Source organism: Ceratotherium simum, chromosome 4, assembly GCF_057802395.1.
Source record: "Ceratotherium simum simum isolate JZ-2026a chromosome 4, ASM5780239v1, whole genome shotgun sequence".
NCBI lineage: Eukaryota > Metazoa > Chordata > Mammalia > Perissodactyla > Rhinocerotidae > Ceratotherium > Ceratotherium simum.
The window spans coordinates 46,068,573-46,087,614 of NC_141903.1; the positions used below are offsets into that span (position 1 = coordinate 46,068,573).

The 19,042-nt window shown below is 39.3% G+C and overlaps 1 protein-coding gene across 1 annotated transcript in view; it reads left to right on the forward strand.

Moving 5' to 3' along the window:
* The window catches only part of FBN2 (fibrillin 2), a 235,238-nt gene extending 219,265 nt beyond the window's left edge, over positions 1 to 15,973 (forward strand). The window contains exons 59-65 of the mRNA XM_004420246.3: positions 1,241 to 1,363; positions 2,714 to 2,830; positions 3,422 to 3,550; positions 5,228 to 5,347; positions 10,348 to 10,579; positions 11,984 to 12,155; positions 14,058 to 15,973. Coding sequence (XP_004420303.1) covers positions 1,241 to 1,363; positions 2,714 to 2,830; positions 3,422 to 3,550; positions 5,228 to 5,347; positions 10,348 to 10,579; positions 11,984 to 12,155; positions 14,058 to 14,432 — 1,268 coding nt within the window. The 3' untranslated portion in view covers positions 14,433 to 15,973. The remainder of the gene's footprint in view (positions 1 to 1,240; positions 1,364 to 2,713; positions 2,831 to 3,421; positions 3,551 to 5,227; positions 5,348 to 10,347; positions 10,580 to 11,983; positions 12,156 to 14,057) is intronic.
* The last annotated feature ends 3,069 nt before the right edge of the window (positions 15,974 to 19,042 follow it).

A 19,042-nucleotide genomic window follows, 5' to 3' on the forward strand; every position in this document is an offset into this window, starting at 1 on the left:
TTTTGCTTGTTCCTCATTGCTGTTTTTTGCATAAAAAATACCAATTAAACATCATTGAAAATTTCCAGTTACAAAATACCCTCAGTACAGAAACCATCTACATTTTTCTGATTTAATTTTTTATTGTCTCACCCACACCATTCTATGATAATTGTGGGAGGAGGGTACTTGCCTTTATTAAGTCTTTCTAAAGCATTCAAGTTAGTTTCATTAAAGAAAAAAATCTTTTCTCCTTCATATTTCATCAGTTTATGTGATATTCTGTTAAAGTACCTATTTCAGTAACAAGCACACCTGGCATGAAAAGCTTAAGAAAAACCAAACTGACTCTTAGTAAGCATTCAGCTGACTTCCTTGGGCATGAGAGTAATGGAGAACAGGCTATCAGTCATGAGCTTCCAGCATTCTGTGGGCATCAATCAATATGTTTTACGGAGGAAATGGAGATTGTCTGCTATCAGAGTCCTAGCAGAAAACAGGTGGCACAGTCAAATGAGGATAGTTTAAGGAGGGTTTAACAAAGGGACTATCTATAAAGGCAAAGTGTGCAGAAGCCACAAGGGATAGTGCTGTGTGCTGAGGCTGCACCACTCCTGGGCCGAAAGAGAAGAGGGAGAGGTTATTGGAACCTGGAAGGAGAAAGCTGTGCACACAGAGTAGCCTTGAATGGACCTCTGACCCCATGACTCAGTCAGCCTGAGCCCATCTTGAGGGAGGAAGTTGAGGAAATAAGGACCAGCCAGAAGACAGAGGGCAAGAAAGCCTGCTAATGGAGCCAGTACAGTTCAGCCTCCTGGGCCTGAGAGCAGGCTGGACCAGAGTGAGGACTGGATCTCAAGGGGCAGGTGCAAGATTTCCAGCACAGTCTGTGATACTGCAAGATGCCTAGGGGAGTGTCAGTTAGGAGAGTTTAAGAGAACTTCTGCCACATCCACATGTCAAAAGGAAGAACCTCTTACTTTTATGATTCTCAAATTATAAAGCAAAGTACATCAAAGAATTAAGTGGATTTTTTTGAAACCAGACAGTTGTCTAGATATTACGATATTTATCCAAGATCCGCAAAGTAAACCAGCATGTTACTTTAGTGAGAACTGTTCTGTGCATTATTTCTCTTGGCTGTTTTGCATTTTAAGTAGAAGAGGAAAAGCAAAAAAACTGAAGGGAGAATATGGAGGGAGGAGAGAGGCTGGTTGTTTCTTTTGACCAAGAATTTCATCTTCACATCACTTTTACTTAGATCTTGATGAATGTTCCCAGTCCCCGAAACCCTGCAACTTCATCTGCAAGAACACCGAGGGAAGTTACCAGTGCTCATGCCCACGGGGGTATGTCCTGCAGGAGGATGGAAAGACGTGCAAAGGTGAGTGAGGACTCTGCATTTGTGACCCTGCGTGTCTCTCTCCTTTCAGATTCTAATACTGGATAATCAGGGATTATACCACGTGCATCGCCTTCATTAAAGCACATCTTCCTAGTGACCATCTTATTACTCAGAAAATTCTACCAAAGGATGCACAGTAGGAGGCAGAGAGAATTAAAACCCAAGTTACAGTAGTTTGCTTCGTATAGCAAACCACTCAAGTTTCAAAATAAAACATAGCAAAAAATTTCGGTGAAAGAAGAGATTGAAACAACTAACATAAGATTTTTTGTAATTTATCTAAGATTTCATTTCTCTAAACTATATTACACATTCACTGCAGAAAATTGAAAATGAATTGATAAATTTTAATTTTTGCTTAGGTAGTATTAAAACTAATTATTAAGCTAAATTAGATAATTAAAATAGCTTCAATACTATACTCATATATTCAATTTTATAGTAAACCTCATCGGTATTAAATTAATGGACTGAGGAAATTCCTATCTAATTAGATTTTTGAAATAGATTATTCTCAACAAAATGAGGTTTACTTCCAAGAGATACCAAAAAAAATAAAACAATAGCAAGCAGTGCTATTCTCTTGAACCTATTTAGTGAACCATCATTACAGGTCAGCTTCATTTTGCACATTGTTTATAAATAAGTGCAATTAAAGTGTGTGTGTGTGTTTAAGCTTTAAAATAATGAATTAGTCTTGTCTACATCTTATATCGCTTGGTAAATTTATTTAAATGTATTTTCCCATACCAAGTTCCAATCTAACCAAAATCAGATTTTGAGTTTTCTATTAGTAGAGTCCAACTATTAATACCATAAATAACTAGAATTACAGATGCTGTGTTTTTGCTTCCTCTGGTATTTACGATGGTGTTTTCATTTGGATCCTGAGAACCTGCCTCAATGTTTGTGCTAGAACCCTTCATCAATTTCCAGATTCTTTTTTATTTTTATTTAACCCTTCCTTTAATAGGAATAAGTGAGCAGTCATATACTAAACTGCACTAAATGCAAGAATTATAACCTTTGGATATTAGCTTGGAGGCAATTCATGGAAACCACTAGGATTCATCCATTCAGTTTCTCATAAGAAAACTTTGTGTTATGTATCACCTTAGCCATCCTATCGTAGTAGCCCATAATATTTATGCTGTTAAGTATGCGAAAAGAAACTGGTTACCATATGCATATGGAAGTCTATAAAGCTTCCAGCAAATATCTAGACAAAACAGTCCTGACAGAACATGCACACCTCCTGTGGCTTCATGAGAAAGGATGCATAGCCAGATAACTCTGCTCTGATTTTCACTGGCTTCGCTTTCATTTTAGACCTCGATGAATGTCAAACCAAACAGCACAACTGCCAGTTCCTCTGTGTCAATACCCTGGGAGGTTTTACCTGTAAATGTCCACCTGGTTTCACCCAGCATCACACTGCTTGTATTGGTAAGACAAAACTACAAATGGGGAATTTTAAAAACTTTTGATAGATGCATAAACATTGTACTTAAAATGGTAGAATAATGTCTCAGTACTTATATTTAGAACCAATCCCTCGTAATTAGTGGTCTAAAAATGTTGCTAATAATATAGACATTTTTTCAGAGGAACAACAGCCAGAGGAAAAAATGCCTATTTAGTCCAGACACATGCACAGTAGGCTTGTTCCAAGCAGCGCCTTCTTATTGCATTCTAAATATAACCATGTGTGTTAGATACAAACTGATTAAAGGCTCACTATAATTTAGAACATGCTAATGAACATGCTGGGTTTTTTTATGTTAGAAGACACATATGTTAAGAGACTTTCAGTCTGTATTACCGAAAGCCCTGACCTCAATTGACACAAAATATGCTCTAATTTCAAATCTCTTGAAATATACCTTTTCTTAACCACTTTTGCCTTTAATATGACAGTGCATCCTGGCACACGTTCCCCTAAGATACTGCTTTCCTACTTCACTTTTTACTTCACGTCGTGAAATCTGAATCATGTAGTAATTGGGAAGCTTGACACTCTCCTTCCCGCTTTGCTAGACAACAACGAATGCGGGTCTCAGCCTTCACTTTGTGGAGCAAAGGGAATCTGTCAGAACACCCCTGGGAGCTTCAGCTGCGAATGCCAGAGGGGGTTCTCTCTTGATGCCACTGGCCTGAACTGTGAAGGTGAGTTCATTGCTCAAAAATCTTTACTCTCATACAGCAAACTATTTTAACTTCCAAGCCACTAAATGAGAAATTGTGATCATCTCAAAGGAAAAAAGTATTTAACAGAATAGAACCCAGCAATTGATTTTTGATCATAAATTTTCATATATCATTTTGGAGACAGAGGAATATTTTCATGTGATAAAACAAAAATTCTGTGAGTATGAATCGGCTTTATAAAGAACTAAACTTTTTACCTAATTATTGACTGAAAAAAGAATTGAACTAAAAAGAATTCTGTACCTAACATGGTTTACAGTAGAGTACGAGTATACTAGGGAAAAAAAACTGGACTTTTGTTCCATAATACCTAAATGTTAAGTCTAAGAAAAAGAACCAATTATCGTAGAGAATTGAAGAAATGTGTGGAAAGCACTGGGGAAAACTGATGGTTTATTTCCATTTCATTTGGTCTAAGACTCCTAATTCACTCTCTTTTCTACAATAAGGATTTCCTATAAAGTCTCCCCTGCAATAGGTATTTCGTATGAAGCCCAAGGGAACATTTAAGTGGGAATAAAATAAGAATCTGCCTATGGTCAATAAAACATTATATAGTTTTTCAATATTTCCATTGCAAGGGCTAGTGTATAAGACAAATGTATTAGGGTTGGTATCTTCTACAAAATACCCATGCCAGAGATTACGAGACTATATACATCCTCTTTCTATTTTTTATACTATTACAATTTATGTTTTTATTGATTTAGTCCCCCTTTAATTAATTATTCTTAGAAATATATGATTTTGAATTCTAGAAATATAGTCAAAGTTTTGAATATACTCTTTGTAAGCATTACAGGATGTTTATATGTATCTAATTTGCAGCCAAGAAAAATTCAATTTTAGAAATTTCTATTTTAATGTTTTATACTTTAAGTCATTGAGATTTGGAAGTATTCTGAGCGCACAGCTGCCTGCCACGTGTGAGTTCAGCTTGTGACCATCCACATAAGATACCATTTATTAATTATTCATATAAATTTGTTACACACACATCAGACATGCCAATTTTGTTTCGCTCTTTATGGGTAGATTTCAAAGCCTCAGTTGTCATTCCAAAAGAGTATGCATGTATGAACAAAGAAATTATTCCATGTGTGTAATAATACCACATCGTGTCTAAAAATAACATTCGAATACTTAAAATTTGCATCTAATTAACCATGAATGGTCATAAAAATTTTGCATACAAAACAATTATACTTTTTAGATATCTCTGTAGTGCTTGTATCTTCCCAAAAATGAAGATTACATGTCAATCATTTTTTAATCTACTGGAATATGTAATGCAAATATATTTATATTACTTACGAAATAAATCATAACCATATGCAGTTAATCCATCCAAAATGCACAACATTTGTGGTTGCTACGGTTGATTTGCTGAAATTAAGATGTTATTTAGAGCACTGACGTGGTATGGTCTGGTGGAGAGCCTGAGAATGAGATGGTTTCTTATCTCTGAACCATTCTTTGCACCACCACTGACTAATAACCATGTGACTTGGAAAAATCACGGCCTCTCTGTGTGTCTTGATTGTTTGTTCCCTTGATAACGGGTTGTGTTTGGAGTGCATTTAAGAATAGTAGAGGAAAGGTTACGTTAAGATCTTGCCGGGATTGTTTTTGCAGATGTTGATGAATGTGATGGAAACCATAGGTGCCAACATGGCTGCCAGAACATCCTGGGAGGCTACAGATGTGGTTGCCCTCAAGGATACATCCAGCATTACCAGTGGAATCAGTGTGTTGGTGAGCACTCACTTGTTACATAGTGTCTGCTTTTCTCACCTTAAAGTATCTTTGAGTAAAATGAATAAATAATAAAGGTTAACGTTTCAAGGTAGACTTTGAATCCTAGAACTTAAAAACCAGTACTTAGGACTGGTGCATGGGGATCCATTATACTAGTCTCTATACTTGTGTATAGTTGAAAATATCCATAATAAAAATGTTGTTTTAAGTACCTAAAAGGTAACTCAACTAGAGTTTTTTTTTTGTTTTTTTTTTTTTTATTTATTTATTTCCCCCAAAGCCCCAGTAGATAGTTGTATGTCATAGCTGCACATCCTTCTAGTTGCTGTATGTGGGATGCGGCCTCAGCATGGCGGGAGAAGCAGTGCGTCCGTGAACACCCAGGATCCGAACCCCGGACGCCAGCACTGGAGCACGCGCACTTAACCACTAAGCCACGGGGCCAGCCCCCTCAACTAGAGTTTTTATAATTTTAATTTTCTGCTAGATGTAATTTAAGTTTCTGAAGATAGTGTCAAGAATCATCATCTGCCTTTGCCACGGTCAGGGGCTTTTTATCAGTAATTTAGTATCTTTAGACTTGGGGTTGAAGGATTACCCATCCATCCCCCTCATACAAATCTAAAGGAATTCAGATCAACTTAATGAAGACCGTCCATCTGTGCTCTCCAGCCACAAAGATTTAATGAAGGAGATGAAGTATTTTAAGGTAGAAAAAGTACCTAGTTACAGAAAATTCTATGGAAAACTCCAGGCAGAAGTGTTTGTAAAATAAAATTCGTAGGCACTTAGCTCTGTTCCTTGCATGGATAAGTCATGGAAATTCTCCTTTTAAGGAGAGACTGATCAAAGAGAACATTATTCTCTACTTGAATAGCCAGCTGACTGACTTAACATATGCCTAATTTCTTGGCTTCATTTGAATGCACTTCATAGACATGCCATCCAACACATTGTGACATAAGATGCTGGCATAGCTGGGCAGAAAGGGGAACAGTGGTCCTGCAGAGAAATAGCAGGGTGCTTCCTGTTTCTCTGTAGTGATTTCAATTACCCCACATGTATATCAAGTATTTTACTGTGAGAGATCCACTAAATAAATTAATCTGATTTTATCCTTTGTGGTCTTCTCAAAAGAAATTTCTAATGACAGTTTAGTGAATCGAGAAGAAAATCAAGAAAAGTTTCAAAGGAGGGAAACCAACTCAGTGAAAGTCACAACTATGCTGTGGCCTTGTGCCAGGTCAAAGACAGACGCTTTGCCACACCACGAATACACACTGGGGGTTGGGGGATGGGGTGGATGCAAAAACCATTAATGACCAAGAAGTTAACGACAGAGTTTTAAAGGATTATCAAAACGATGAGTTAGGCAGTCAATCAAAACAATTTCATAAGCTTTACTTTTTTTTCTCTTCACAGAAAAAAAATGTTGCCAAAGTCCTTATGCCCTGATTTATTGATTCATAAACCGAAGCAAAGGATAGGCACACTCTTCAGAATACAGAGAATGGTATTTGTTTAGATAGCTATTAAAACAGTGTAAAACAATTTTATTATACTGCATTGTTTCTAAAACATGAGGCCCATCATTTTATTTAGTAAATACTGTGGACTTCTTGGTTAATTCTATGGAACTTAAGGCAAAAGAATGATCCTTTAATATTTCCCATGTGTCAGCTTAAAAAGAATTCTTGTTTTTAAAGTGATCGTAAGTAGAAATAGGAACATGTATGGAGTATCAACTCAATTTCCAAGTTTTTAAGTTTTCTAGGTTTCTGTCTGTAAATATCTAGTGCAAAACTAGCTGCACGGGTTTTCACTAAATTTGGACTGACTTAAAGTCAGGCCTGTTTGGTATATCCCAATTCTCCTTTGTGGGATCTGTGGAGTGGGCACTTCAGCAAGGCAGTCTCCCCAGAGCAGCTCCCCCTGGACCCCAGCCAGACGCCAGTGTGCCTTCTAATCAGGAGAGAGAGACCCTATGGACAGAGGGATCAGTGGTTTCAAAGCTGAGTTCAAAACTAAAAATACAGAAGCAGATCTCCCCAACTCAAGTAATAATTTGTGAGCTTGCTCTGCTAAAATGGGCACCTCTGAGCAGCAGGCCCCTGAGTAAGTATGACACAGCAGAGATTTATTTCAAAAGTTTCTAGATTCTTCTGTGCAGGGTTGAGGAATCCAGCTGGTCTCCAGTAAAATTGCTGACTTTCTTGCCTTGAATCCACATAACACAGGTGGAATTTTAACTCAAATATATGGCAAGGATAGAATTAAACAACCCATCAGGCACTAATAAAGGCAACAAGTTAGCAAAAGAACAAGAATTATGACAAAATGCAAATTGAAAGGCCACAAATCATTTTTACCTGTCACTACGTGTATGAATATCTTCAGTCATTCATATGATTGAGGGGGGAATATGGGATGAAGTATTTCAGACAGATTTATCTGGGGTCTCCTTGTAAATGGACGAAACTGTTAGAGTCAATGAATCAGATAATTTAAATAATATTAAATTGTAGGGCTGGCCCCGTGACTTGGCGGTTAAGTGCACGCTCTCCGCTGCTGGTGGCCCAGGTTCGGATCCTGGGCGCGCACCGACGCACCGCTTCTCCGGCCATGCTGAGGCCGCGTCCCACATACAGCAACTAGAAGGATGTGCAACTGTGACATACAACTATCTACTGGAGCTTTGGGGGAAAAATAAATAAATAAAAAAATTATTAAAAAAAAAAATGTAAACCTACAATATTGTCAGTACTACTGCCAATTTAAGAAAAGTGACAGTTCTTTGTAAGTGTTAACATTGAAAAAAGCTTTAATTCAAATGAACACATTAGGAACTTTCCAGCCAGTTAACACAGAACACTTATAATATTCTGGTACATAGATTGTACATATGTAGCTAACATTTTCAAATGTTTGCAAGCATTATAATTGTTCAAAATTGAAAATAAGTGAATATTATTAACAGTTGCATAGGAATAAAAATTGTGTCTTAATTATGAAGCTTTTGGTTATTAGTGTTAGTAACTTCCACCTGCTTCTATGGCCTTTACAGAATAATTTGAACATAGCTTAATGAGGCTTGAGTCAACGCAAAGTGTGTCTCAAACAAGAACATATTTTAAAATCAGATTACCTAAGTCTATAAAATTATACCATGATGTACATATGTATATACATAGCATATAAATATGAAGTATAGTTGCTTCCAAAAATATAGCATATTTTAAAATATTCCTGTCAGTGGTTTGTTTAAATGCAATTTATTCAACTAATTGGTCTTGCCTGGTAATTTTTCTACTTAATACAATGTAATACTATATTTATAGCAGGATCATTTTGTTAAATTATAACCTCATTTACATTTTCTGTTAGGAGCGAAACACTGCATATAAATGTCAGATTTAATTATAAAAGCAGATAAGCCTTGTGGCAGAATTCCAAGTCTTTTGTAGATAGAAATAAAATAGCAGTTATATTTATGTCATAGGTAGCCTAGTTATTAGAATTTATTTATATACTTTTCTCCCCATGAAATGAAGGCTAAGAATTTGTACATATTAGGTAATCATAGCAGATTTTATATCCAGTGATTAAGAGTTCTACATTTGGCAGTCTGATTTAATTCTGAACTAAATCATGGTACAAAAATGTGCCTAATAACATCTACCCTTTCAATAACCTCTGTGCCGTACTTAATTGAGTTTAATTTCCTGTCTGAGAGGGCTCTTCACGGAGACTCCGTCTGCATCTTCCATAATCTCACTGAGCTACCGCAGATATGCGCTTCCCTCTAGCTGTTGTGTCCCAGGCGCACATCAACTTGCAAAAGGGCCCCTTTCCCCATCTGGGCAGAAACATATACTTGTCATATATTAGGTAAACAGACATACTGTGCTCCACTGGAGTCACAAGAATTTGAAAGAATTCCATGAAACAGATGTGATTTGTGCCCAGGGTGAAATCCAGATTATAATAAAGCCCAAAGGAGTCAAGCCACATGCTATATGTCAACCAGACAGTTAAGAGGAAAATTGTAATCTCCAAAGTTAGAAGCACAGTCAGGCTTTGAATTTGTGAAAATGATAAGAGCAACTGAAAGTCTAACCTATAATTATCCTGCTGTCAGGCGTTTACAGTATAATGTTAGTCATTAAAGTTGTAAAGCCTGCGTCAGCTGATGGCTGGATGCAAACCCATCTCAGGAGGCACTGTCTGCACCTAATGGGTCCTTAAGCGGTTAAAAGTGTATTAGATTGTTGGTTCAATAGATCTAGTTAGATGATGTTTATTTCAATTATTTTCATTTAGGATATTTAAATTTTTTATATATTTCCTCCCCATGTATAATGAAGGCTTTGGGAATTGCTGGGAGAATAGATACAAGCAGATATGCGCTTTTTTTAATTGAGATATAAGTCACATACCATAAAATTCACCTTTTTAAAGTGCATAGCTCAGTGGTTTTTAGTATATTCTCACAAGAGTGTGCAACCATCAACACCACAACATTTTCATCACTTTACCTAAAAAGAAACTCCATACTCATTAGTAGTCATTCTCCATTTCTCCCTCCCCACAGCCCCTGGCAACTAGTATATCTGCTTTCCGTCTCTATGAATCTGTCTGAGATAGTGTAGGCTTTTGATGTAAGCTTCTATTAAGAGAATAGAAGAGTTACTCAGTAGGCAAACTGCAAATACCCATCCCAAAGTGCTGGCAAATTATGCAGGAACAGCACAAACAGAATATAAAAGGATAGGGCAGGGTATTTTTAAAGCCATAATTGAGGAGGATTTGTTGGGGTTTGTTGTTTTGTTTTCTTTTTTTGATTTTATACGCTTTGCAAATCAGCCATCAGAGTAAACATTTTTTCAAATGCATCTCTAGAAGTATTTCCCCTGTAAGATAGGTACTCTGAGGCTCAGGCTCTGCTTCCCATCACTGCTGCCTTCCCTGTGTAAGGGTTTCTCACTTTGTGTTACTAGACGAGAATGAATGCTCCAATCCCAGTGCCTGCGGCTCAGCTTCCTGCTACAACACTCTGGGGAGTTACAAGTGTGCCTGCCCCTCCGGCTTCTCCTTCGACCAGTTCTCCAGTGCCTGCCACGACGTGAATGAGTGCTCATCCTCCAAGAACCCCTGCAACTATGGCTGCTCCAACACGGAAGGGGGCTACCTCTGCGGCTGCCCACCTGGGTACTACAGAGTGGGACAGGGGTAAGGCCACCAACCTCCCTGCACTCAAGAAAGCCAGTGGTCCAACAGGACAGCCATTCCTCCCTCCCTGAGCTCAGGCCGCCTGGCGCCTGGCACCTAGCACTGCAGGGAAACCTACAGTGTTTAAAAGAGCAAGAGGCAAAAGCATTGGTCAGGGCACTTATGGTATGGGAGGAAGAAGCACCAAGAAGGCACATGGGAGGGCCGGCCTGCTGGTGTAGTGGTTGCATTCGCAGGTTCCACTTCGGTGGCCCAGGGTTCGCAGGTTCAGATCCCATCAAGCCATGCTCTGGCAGTGTTCCACATGCAAAGCACAGATGTTAGCTCGGGGACAACCTTCCTCACCAGAAAAAAAAAAAAAGAAGGCACATGGGTTGTGCCCGTGCTATGGGATTGCCTCCTCCTTTGTGGTGAGCCTAAGATTTGAACTTGTATACAAGTATCATTCTCTTGCGCCTCACAATGGCCTGAATTGATTTAATCAGATCCCTCAAGGCCAGAGACCAGCAGATGTTTAAAAATGCACACACATGTTGCCATAGGCACCTGGGTTGTGAGGTACAAGTGGAAATGGCTTTGCCCCAGATTCTTCTATGAGTTGTGGCAGGTACTAGCCCAGCGGTTCCTGAGGAAGGATTTTGTCCCTCTCTTTGCTCATCTGCCTTTATATTGCACAGAGAGGACGTGCCTAGTTGGCGTGGCACCGTCTCCGCAAGGCTTCAGCTAGTCACACTTTCCCAAGTGAAATCCTTTCCACTGCTGCTGAGGTGCCGGCCACTTGCATCTTTCCATCAAGGCAGGCGGTGGGCAACAGCACAGAAGATGGGAATTTAGGAGTCAGTCAGGGTCGCCTTCCTCAGAAGGAGCCGTGTGTGAGGCACACACTGAGGGGTGTGGACTAATCTGCAACATCGCTACATAATACTGCTTGAAACCAAAGGTCTGGTCTAGACAAGGGTCATTCTGAGCCACCTCCTTGACTCTTTCACTAACAAAAATAGGAGCTCAGAAATCTCAGTTATTAAAGCAGAGGGCTTTGTTGCAAGCAGCTAACAAAGGCTTCAGGCTTATGAAGCAACAGAACTTCTCCAGCATTCTCTTTGGAAAGTCATACTTTGCTTTTTCCTTCTGGATTTAACTACACCTGAGTGCTTCAGTCTAATTAGGACTGAAAATTGGGGAAGCCTGGGGCCCATCAGAAGAATTTTGCTGTTCAAAATAAGGGAAAATCTCATGTATTAAGTGGTGAAGAAAAGAGTTACAGACATTAGGTTTTTATGTTTATGAGCTTAGAGTTTGCTTTGTCAGTTTCTTACTTCTGACAAGTCTGTACTCTAGCACTGGAAAACTATAGTCAAAGTTAATGATAAAGTCTAACAACACTTTGCATTTTGTTGCAAATAGCCACTGTGTCTCAGGAATGGGATTTAACAAAGGGCAGTACCTGTCCCTAGATGCAGAGGTCGATGAGGAGAATGCTCTGTCCCCGGAAGCATGCTATGAGTGCAAAATCAACGGCTACTCTAACAAAGACAGCAGACAGAAGAGAAGTGTTCATGAACCTGAACCCACTGCGGTGAGTACACCTCCGTCTGTCTGGTCACAAGATTTTATCCAGATGGAGTCATATATACTATGCAGTAAACCTTTTTGTAGGTTTCAGCCTTAGTGGAGCTAAAACTGTCTTGAAATTTCATGACTAAATTAATGGACAAAATATGGCAGAGACAAGCAAATTAAAATTAGTTGATTACCAGCTCAAAACACAAGGACTAGGGAAAAAGACTTTAAGATTCACAGTTTCAGATCACATGTATTAGTTCTTGATTTGCGCCAGAGGGCAATAAGATGTCGATCTAGGAAACAGTTATTTTGAAATGATGCAAAAAAAAAATATTTTTAATTTATCTGGTTCTGTTCTGTTTATACTATATAGTATATATAGTATATATATATATATATATAGTATACACTAGGCTGATTTTAATTTTCAGTAGGTAAGCCAACTAGGTCTCACATTCTATGACATTTATAAGATAGGTGTTCCTCCCATAAAAATTTTATCTCCAAATAACTTGTATTTTGTAAGGAATTAACGATCTGAATTGCTTGCCTCTGGTGTTTCTTAGCCACGAATGGCATTTAGCAGAGTGGTTAAAGGGGCAAGCACAGACTGCCTGGTTGTGAATATGTTTCCTGGCCCTCCCCACTTATTACCTGTGTTACATGGGGCATGTTTACTTAACTTCTCTCTACTTCAATCTCTTCACCTGTAAAATGGGAATAAAAATACCTCTGAAGGCTGATGGGAGGATTAACTGAGTCCATACTGTGAAGGGCCAGAAACAGTGGCTGGCATATACATTGCACACATTCGGTGACTGTCACTGAGTCATATCTAGTAGCTAGAGATGTTGATGACTTCCCCAAAAATCAGGGATAACACCACCCTCTTCAGTGAATATTACTGAGAAACTCCTCCACCAAAAACCCAATTCTCAGCTAACTGACTGTGTGCACTAGACAACTTGCTTCAGTTTTCTGGGCCTCAGAAACGTTCCTTATCTATAAGAGAAGACTTCTCTAGCCAAAAAGTCTATAGTTCTATTTTATAATAATAAATAGGCCAGTGTTACATTTACCTTAAGTAGACTAAGGTGCCGGAGTGATGTTTAAATATAACAATTGAGATATATTCATCAAGTACACCAAACTACAAATCCAGAAATTCTGTTTATGAAACCTTTCCATTGTGGAACATGGGACATGAGTCTGTCTGAACACTGATGGGCCCTTCTGGGCCACTGTAGCCAAATGCCCACTCAAAGCATTGGTTTTTTGTGCCTGTCTTACTAAAATAGCATTCTTAAACCTCCCATTCCTCAGACCAAGTGAGACTTGGTTTATCTGGGCCCTGCCCCATTGTCTTTTACGAAAGCTGGTTCAAACCTGAGCCCTGAGGATTCTGCAGGTCCCTCCCTCTGCACTAATGGCTCCTATTAAACATGCTTCGCTCATGGTTTGTGGGCCTTACAAATCAAACGGGCCCTTCAGAGTGAAGATTCCTCTGGGGACCCCTGCTGTTGCATAACAGCTGCACTTCTCTTTTTGATTCCAGCAAAAAAAAAAGAAAAATTATAATCATTTCCTAAATTGTCTTTTTTTGTTATTAATAAGCATGATATTCCATAAACTTATCCAAAAAACTTGAAATATGAATGCTCTCTGTAGGCTCGGCCCTGTAACTTTACCTGGAGGAGGCTGAGCGAGAAGTCTTAAAGATGTACAGGGCGTGCTCCGTGGAGCAGATTTTTTCTCCCAGCTGACAGGAAGTGACAGTAGCCTCCTTCAAAGCACTGCTCTGAAGGAAAGTGCAGAAAGAGGGGGTGATAAGTTGTCATGTGGCTGCAGCCCCAGCAGCAGGTCCTCTGCTTGTGCTGGAGAAGCTCTTCCACATGGTTTCCTGTTCTCTCTCCAGGTTGAACAGATCAGCCTGGAGAGTGTCGACATGGACAGCCCCATGAAAATGAAGTTCAACCTCTCTGGCCTTGGCTCTAAGGAGCACATCCTGGAACTCATGCCCGCCATCGAGCCCCTCAACAACCACATCCGCTATGTCATCTCCCAAGGGAATGATGATGGCGTCTTCCGCATCCACCAAAGGAACGGGCTCAGCTACTTGCACACGGCCAAGAGGAAGCTTGTGCCTGGCACATACACACTGGAAATCACCAGCATCCCTCTCTACAAGAAGAAGGAGCTTAAGAAACTGGAAGACAGCAATGAGGATGACTACCTCCTAGGGGAGCTCGGGGAGGCTCTCAGAATGAGGCTGCAGATTCAACTCTATTAACCCCTTACAGACTTGCTTCCAGGCTCAAATCCCTGCACAGCCAGCCTTTAGAAGCCTTTGAGAAATCAATGACTAATTTTAAAGAGGAAAAAAGACAACTTTTGTTTCTTTCCTCCCTGTCTCAGACTTCAGAATGTTGACTCTCACAGGGAGGGATAATTTAGACTCTGGTGTGGCCAAAGATTTGAGTACAAAGGCAACCGTGGTTACTGTATTTTTTATATAACTTCACTTTAAAATATATTAAAAAAGAAACCTAAATGTTCAAGAGATCAGCATATGGCACTAAATGCACAAAAATAATGTGAGCTTTTATTTCCCTGTTAGCAGTCTGTAACACATTGGGTATTTTGCTATAGTCGCTAAGTAAAAAAAAATATAGATGTTTATTTATTTTTAATGCAGTAATATATGGAGAAATGAACAAACTATGTAAACAAAAAGGGAAACTCACTTGTTTTTCTTTAGATTTATAAATTTGAGCTATTTCTTTTAGAGGTGCTTTTTAAAAATTCAGTAGATTCAAGAGATGTTTCCTTTGGTTTTCTGCCAGTCGTCCAACTGGTACACATCTGATTATTTTAAAGAAAGCCTCACAGAGCTGAATGGGCAGTGTAATCAGTAATTTAAAAGATGGAAATGTCCTTAGATCCTTTATAAAGGAGATCAAAGCCAGAGCAGCTCATTGTGACGATATTTCACATCACCAGACACACCAGGCAACAGAAGATTAAGCACAACCACTGTAGCAAAATACCTTGACTGCTTGTGAGACCAGTAGCGTTGCAGGCCAAACCGTACTGTATTTCCTTCTCATAACCTCAAGGAAGCACATGTGCTACCCACAACACCTCATTCTTACCCAGGGTGTGCTGCGTACTTGTGGTACTGTAGGCAGCTGAAGAACTGCCGTTCCTTTGAAAAGGAACACCTGGCGTTCTGTAGTGTTTGGTGCTGTCTTAGATTAATGGTGCATTTATTATGTTCAAGCTATTTCAGGATTGCCATATGTGCAAACAAATCATGCAGTACAGCCAAGGAATATATGTTGTTGTTTTTTTTAAATCCATTTTTTTTTTTAGAATTTTCATTAATACTGTAGTTATACACCATATGCCTCGTTTTATCATAGCCTATTGTGTATGAAAGATGTTTGTACAATGAATTGATGTTTAGTTTGCTTTAGTCATTTAAAAAGATATTGTACCAGGACGTGCTAGTAAGAGGACGTCTCCGTGTTCTTCTCAACCCAAGAACCTGTTCCTGGACCAGTGACCAAACCTCATATGTGAAACGGCCAAAGCACATGCAGGCTCCGGGTTGTCCCTCTCACACCTGTGCTGACCAAAGAGTAGTAACCAGTTATATCCAGTTTGGGGTTTTTTGTTTTGTTTTGTTTTTTAATAACTAAAAAAAGAAACAGTGTAAATTTGTAATCAAGTGTTTGTGAGGAAAAACTTATGGTTTTTGGTTTTGTTTGTTTTTGTAGGTCTATGTATCAAATATGACACTTTTCTTGCAATAAAGCTTATTTTGGGGTAGTTTTCTGGCTGTTTTATGGGACTGTAACCCTTGCTGTGTTTGTGGGAGGGGCTGCAGGCTTTGTTTATGGGGACCTGTAAGAAAGTACCCGAAGGAGAGCCAGGCACATTTACAGGAAAACAAGGGAATGTTGTCAAATCTGTGACACAAAGTAAGCAGGAGTGTTCAACCGACGATTACAATTTAAAGTCATATTCAAATAAAAGGACATAATCGAGGCCATTAGTTGTTCACTTCCACATAGATTCTACGCCTCCTAGGACCCCTCTTCCTAAAGAGCTCAGCATTTCTTCACTTCATCCTCACATACACTTTGAGTGGCTATCCTTTACACAGCTGTAAGGAAGTGAAATGTTCTCTCAGAGAGCCTTCCTTTACGGTTTTCCCGAACTTGAGTTTTTTAAGCAAAAGTAGATAGGAGCCATACCCCAGACCAAATGGCATCTTCACCAAAGATAATCCAAAGTTTCCTCTTGAAATGTTACACACTTTCCTCGGGGAAGTGGATAGATATGACAAGTTATTTAACAGGAAGTCTCTTTTGATACACTGCTGAAATGAGCACAGAAATGTCTCAGAAGTTAATTCAATAGAAGTTAATTCTCAAACTGAGAATTTGTGTGCTTAAATTTTTCATCCAAGGAATAAGAAAACAAGGAAATATTATGTCTGATCTTAATGCTGTTCCTTGCCAATCAGAAATTAGCTGCATGGAATAAGGAAAGTATTTGCCCTGGGGCATCCTTTAAAACTTAACATGCATATTCAGTTTCATCTGGCATCTATTACTGGTACAGCATGAGTGCTATAATATGAAATTACCTGGAACCAAATTTGACTCAAACTTTTAATGTTGAGCAACAGCACTCTTAGTTTAGCTTTAATCTGCCCTTGAGGAAGTTTGAAAATCCACACCATTAGGTGCTTTACACAGAAGAGAAAAGAGAAAAGATCATTAGGGGCTTTATACAGAAGAATGTTCTAGAAGGATATGACTACTTCAAGATGCTCCTTCCAGGAAGAACTTCTCAGGCACCTCTGGTAGCTTCATTGCAGTTCTACTGTGAGCACTGACACAGCCATGATTAATCTGTACCTCTCTAGTATTTAACTGCTAATGACATATTCTGTACCATTTTGTCATTCCCATTAACTGTCCCCTCAGAAATTGCCTTGGCTAAGTTACAGAAAACTTTGCACAAGAGTCAAGTATCATGTAAGCCAAGACGTATAAAACAAATCCAGTGGGTACATGTATTAGTAATAATAAGCAATAATTTGGTCTTCAGCTGACATGAATTCTCTCCACTAGCATTTAGATTTGGAGCTTTTTAGAATTTAGTCCTGTTTAATACTTTTTGATATGGCTGCTTACTTGTGGTAAATGAGAATTGGTCACATTTGCACATGAACATTGAAAATAATTCAGGGTAATATATAAGGATTTGACTCTAAATTCAAACATTTATTTGCCCTTTTCATTATCTAGGAGTATCAAATACAAAGGAGTATCTAGGAGTATTCATACAATCTGTCCCTTCTAAACACTCTTTTTTTGTTTTTTGCGAGGAAGATCAGCCCTGAGCTAACATCCATGCCAATCCTCCTCTTTTTTTTTTTTGCTGAGGAAGACTGGCCCTGGGCTAACATCTGTGCCTGTCTTCCTCCACTTGATATGGGCCACCGCCACAGCGTGGCCTGACAAGCAGTGCATTGGTGCCGGCCCGGGATCTGAACCCGGGCCACCAGCAGCAGAGCGCGTGCATTTAACTGCTAAGCCACGGGGCCCGCCCCACCTTCTAAACACTCTTAAGGTTTCATTTTGTATTCATTGCTTTCTTGGTTCACAGAATAAATACTTAGGGTGGAGGATGGGGAATACAACTAAAAATTACAGTGCCTCAGTCTATTTGAGTCCTACAAACCAGATTTATATCCTTGATGCTTCAAGGGAAACCAGTTAATTCATATATTAAATTCAACCATGAGGAATGGCTGATATTTGCTGACGTTTGACCTACAAAATGGCAATTTCATATGGTTTGATTTAATATTTCAGAAATATTCATGTTCCTCAAGAATAAACTTGAAATCTGAAAATCTCCCTTCTCTTTGAAAGACAATCATCTCCATTCGCTCCTATCCCTGCAGCTTGTGGCTCACCTGTACTCCTAATTTACAAGAGTCCACAAGAGAATATATATAATTTATTCAGTCACTTTCTTTCATGCTCCAAAGACTTTGGAAAAAGTCTAAATCACACATCTTTGGGACCTTGAGGGAATTACCAGAAGCTCTTTAAAGACAAAGACAAATCCATTGGAAAAGATAGAATTATAGCAGCACTTTAAAAAAAAATAAATAAAAGGGAAACTTTAGGAATCTTGACTTCTAAAGAGACAGGGGAAAGATGGAGAAGCATTAACACCCACAGAAGTGAATGTGACAGCCGTGTTTGCAATCTCAGCCAGCGTGCCTTTGATATCTAGCTTCTGTTTCCCTTTTTTTTAAGCATGATTGCTTTCTCAAATAAATAGAAAGTCATGGTTTTCTTGCTTATTAAGAAGTACATGTTTCTGACCCTAATTCTCCTTGAAAACCACTGAGGCAGTATCACCTTGCAGGTAAAAGAAAGAGACCTTCAGATCAGACCGACCTGAATTTGGCAGGTGGCGGTGGGGCAAGCTCACCGACTCCTTCGGATCCGCAGCCCCCTCCGAGATCCTATCCACCCACTTTCAGATGCACAGGTGGGTAGAAATCTCCCAGCTGTCGTGGTGTAATGTCCAAGGCTCTTCGGTTCCTTTATGAATGTCCAATTAGTTGTGAATAAAAGGAGGGAGAAAAAAAAGAACAACTCCCGCCGCCATGATGCTGACGTCACTCGGCAGCCTGGTATGAATTCCATCTCCTCGGACAAGCCGCATGACCTCCTTGAGCCTTTGTTTCTCTCCTAGGATGATGTTTCCATACCGCGTGGCAGAGAGGATTGAGTGAGATGGTCCAGGCAGCGCTGTCAGCACACGGCAAGTGCTTAGTAACTGTCGGATGTCCTTCCCCTCCCATCC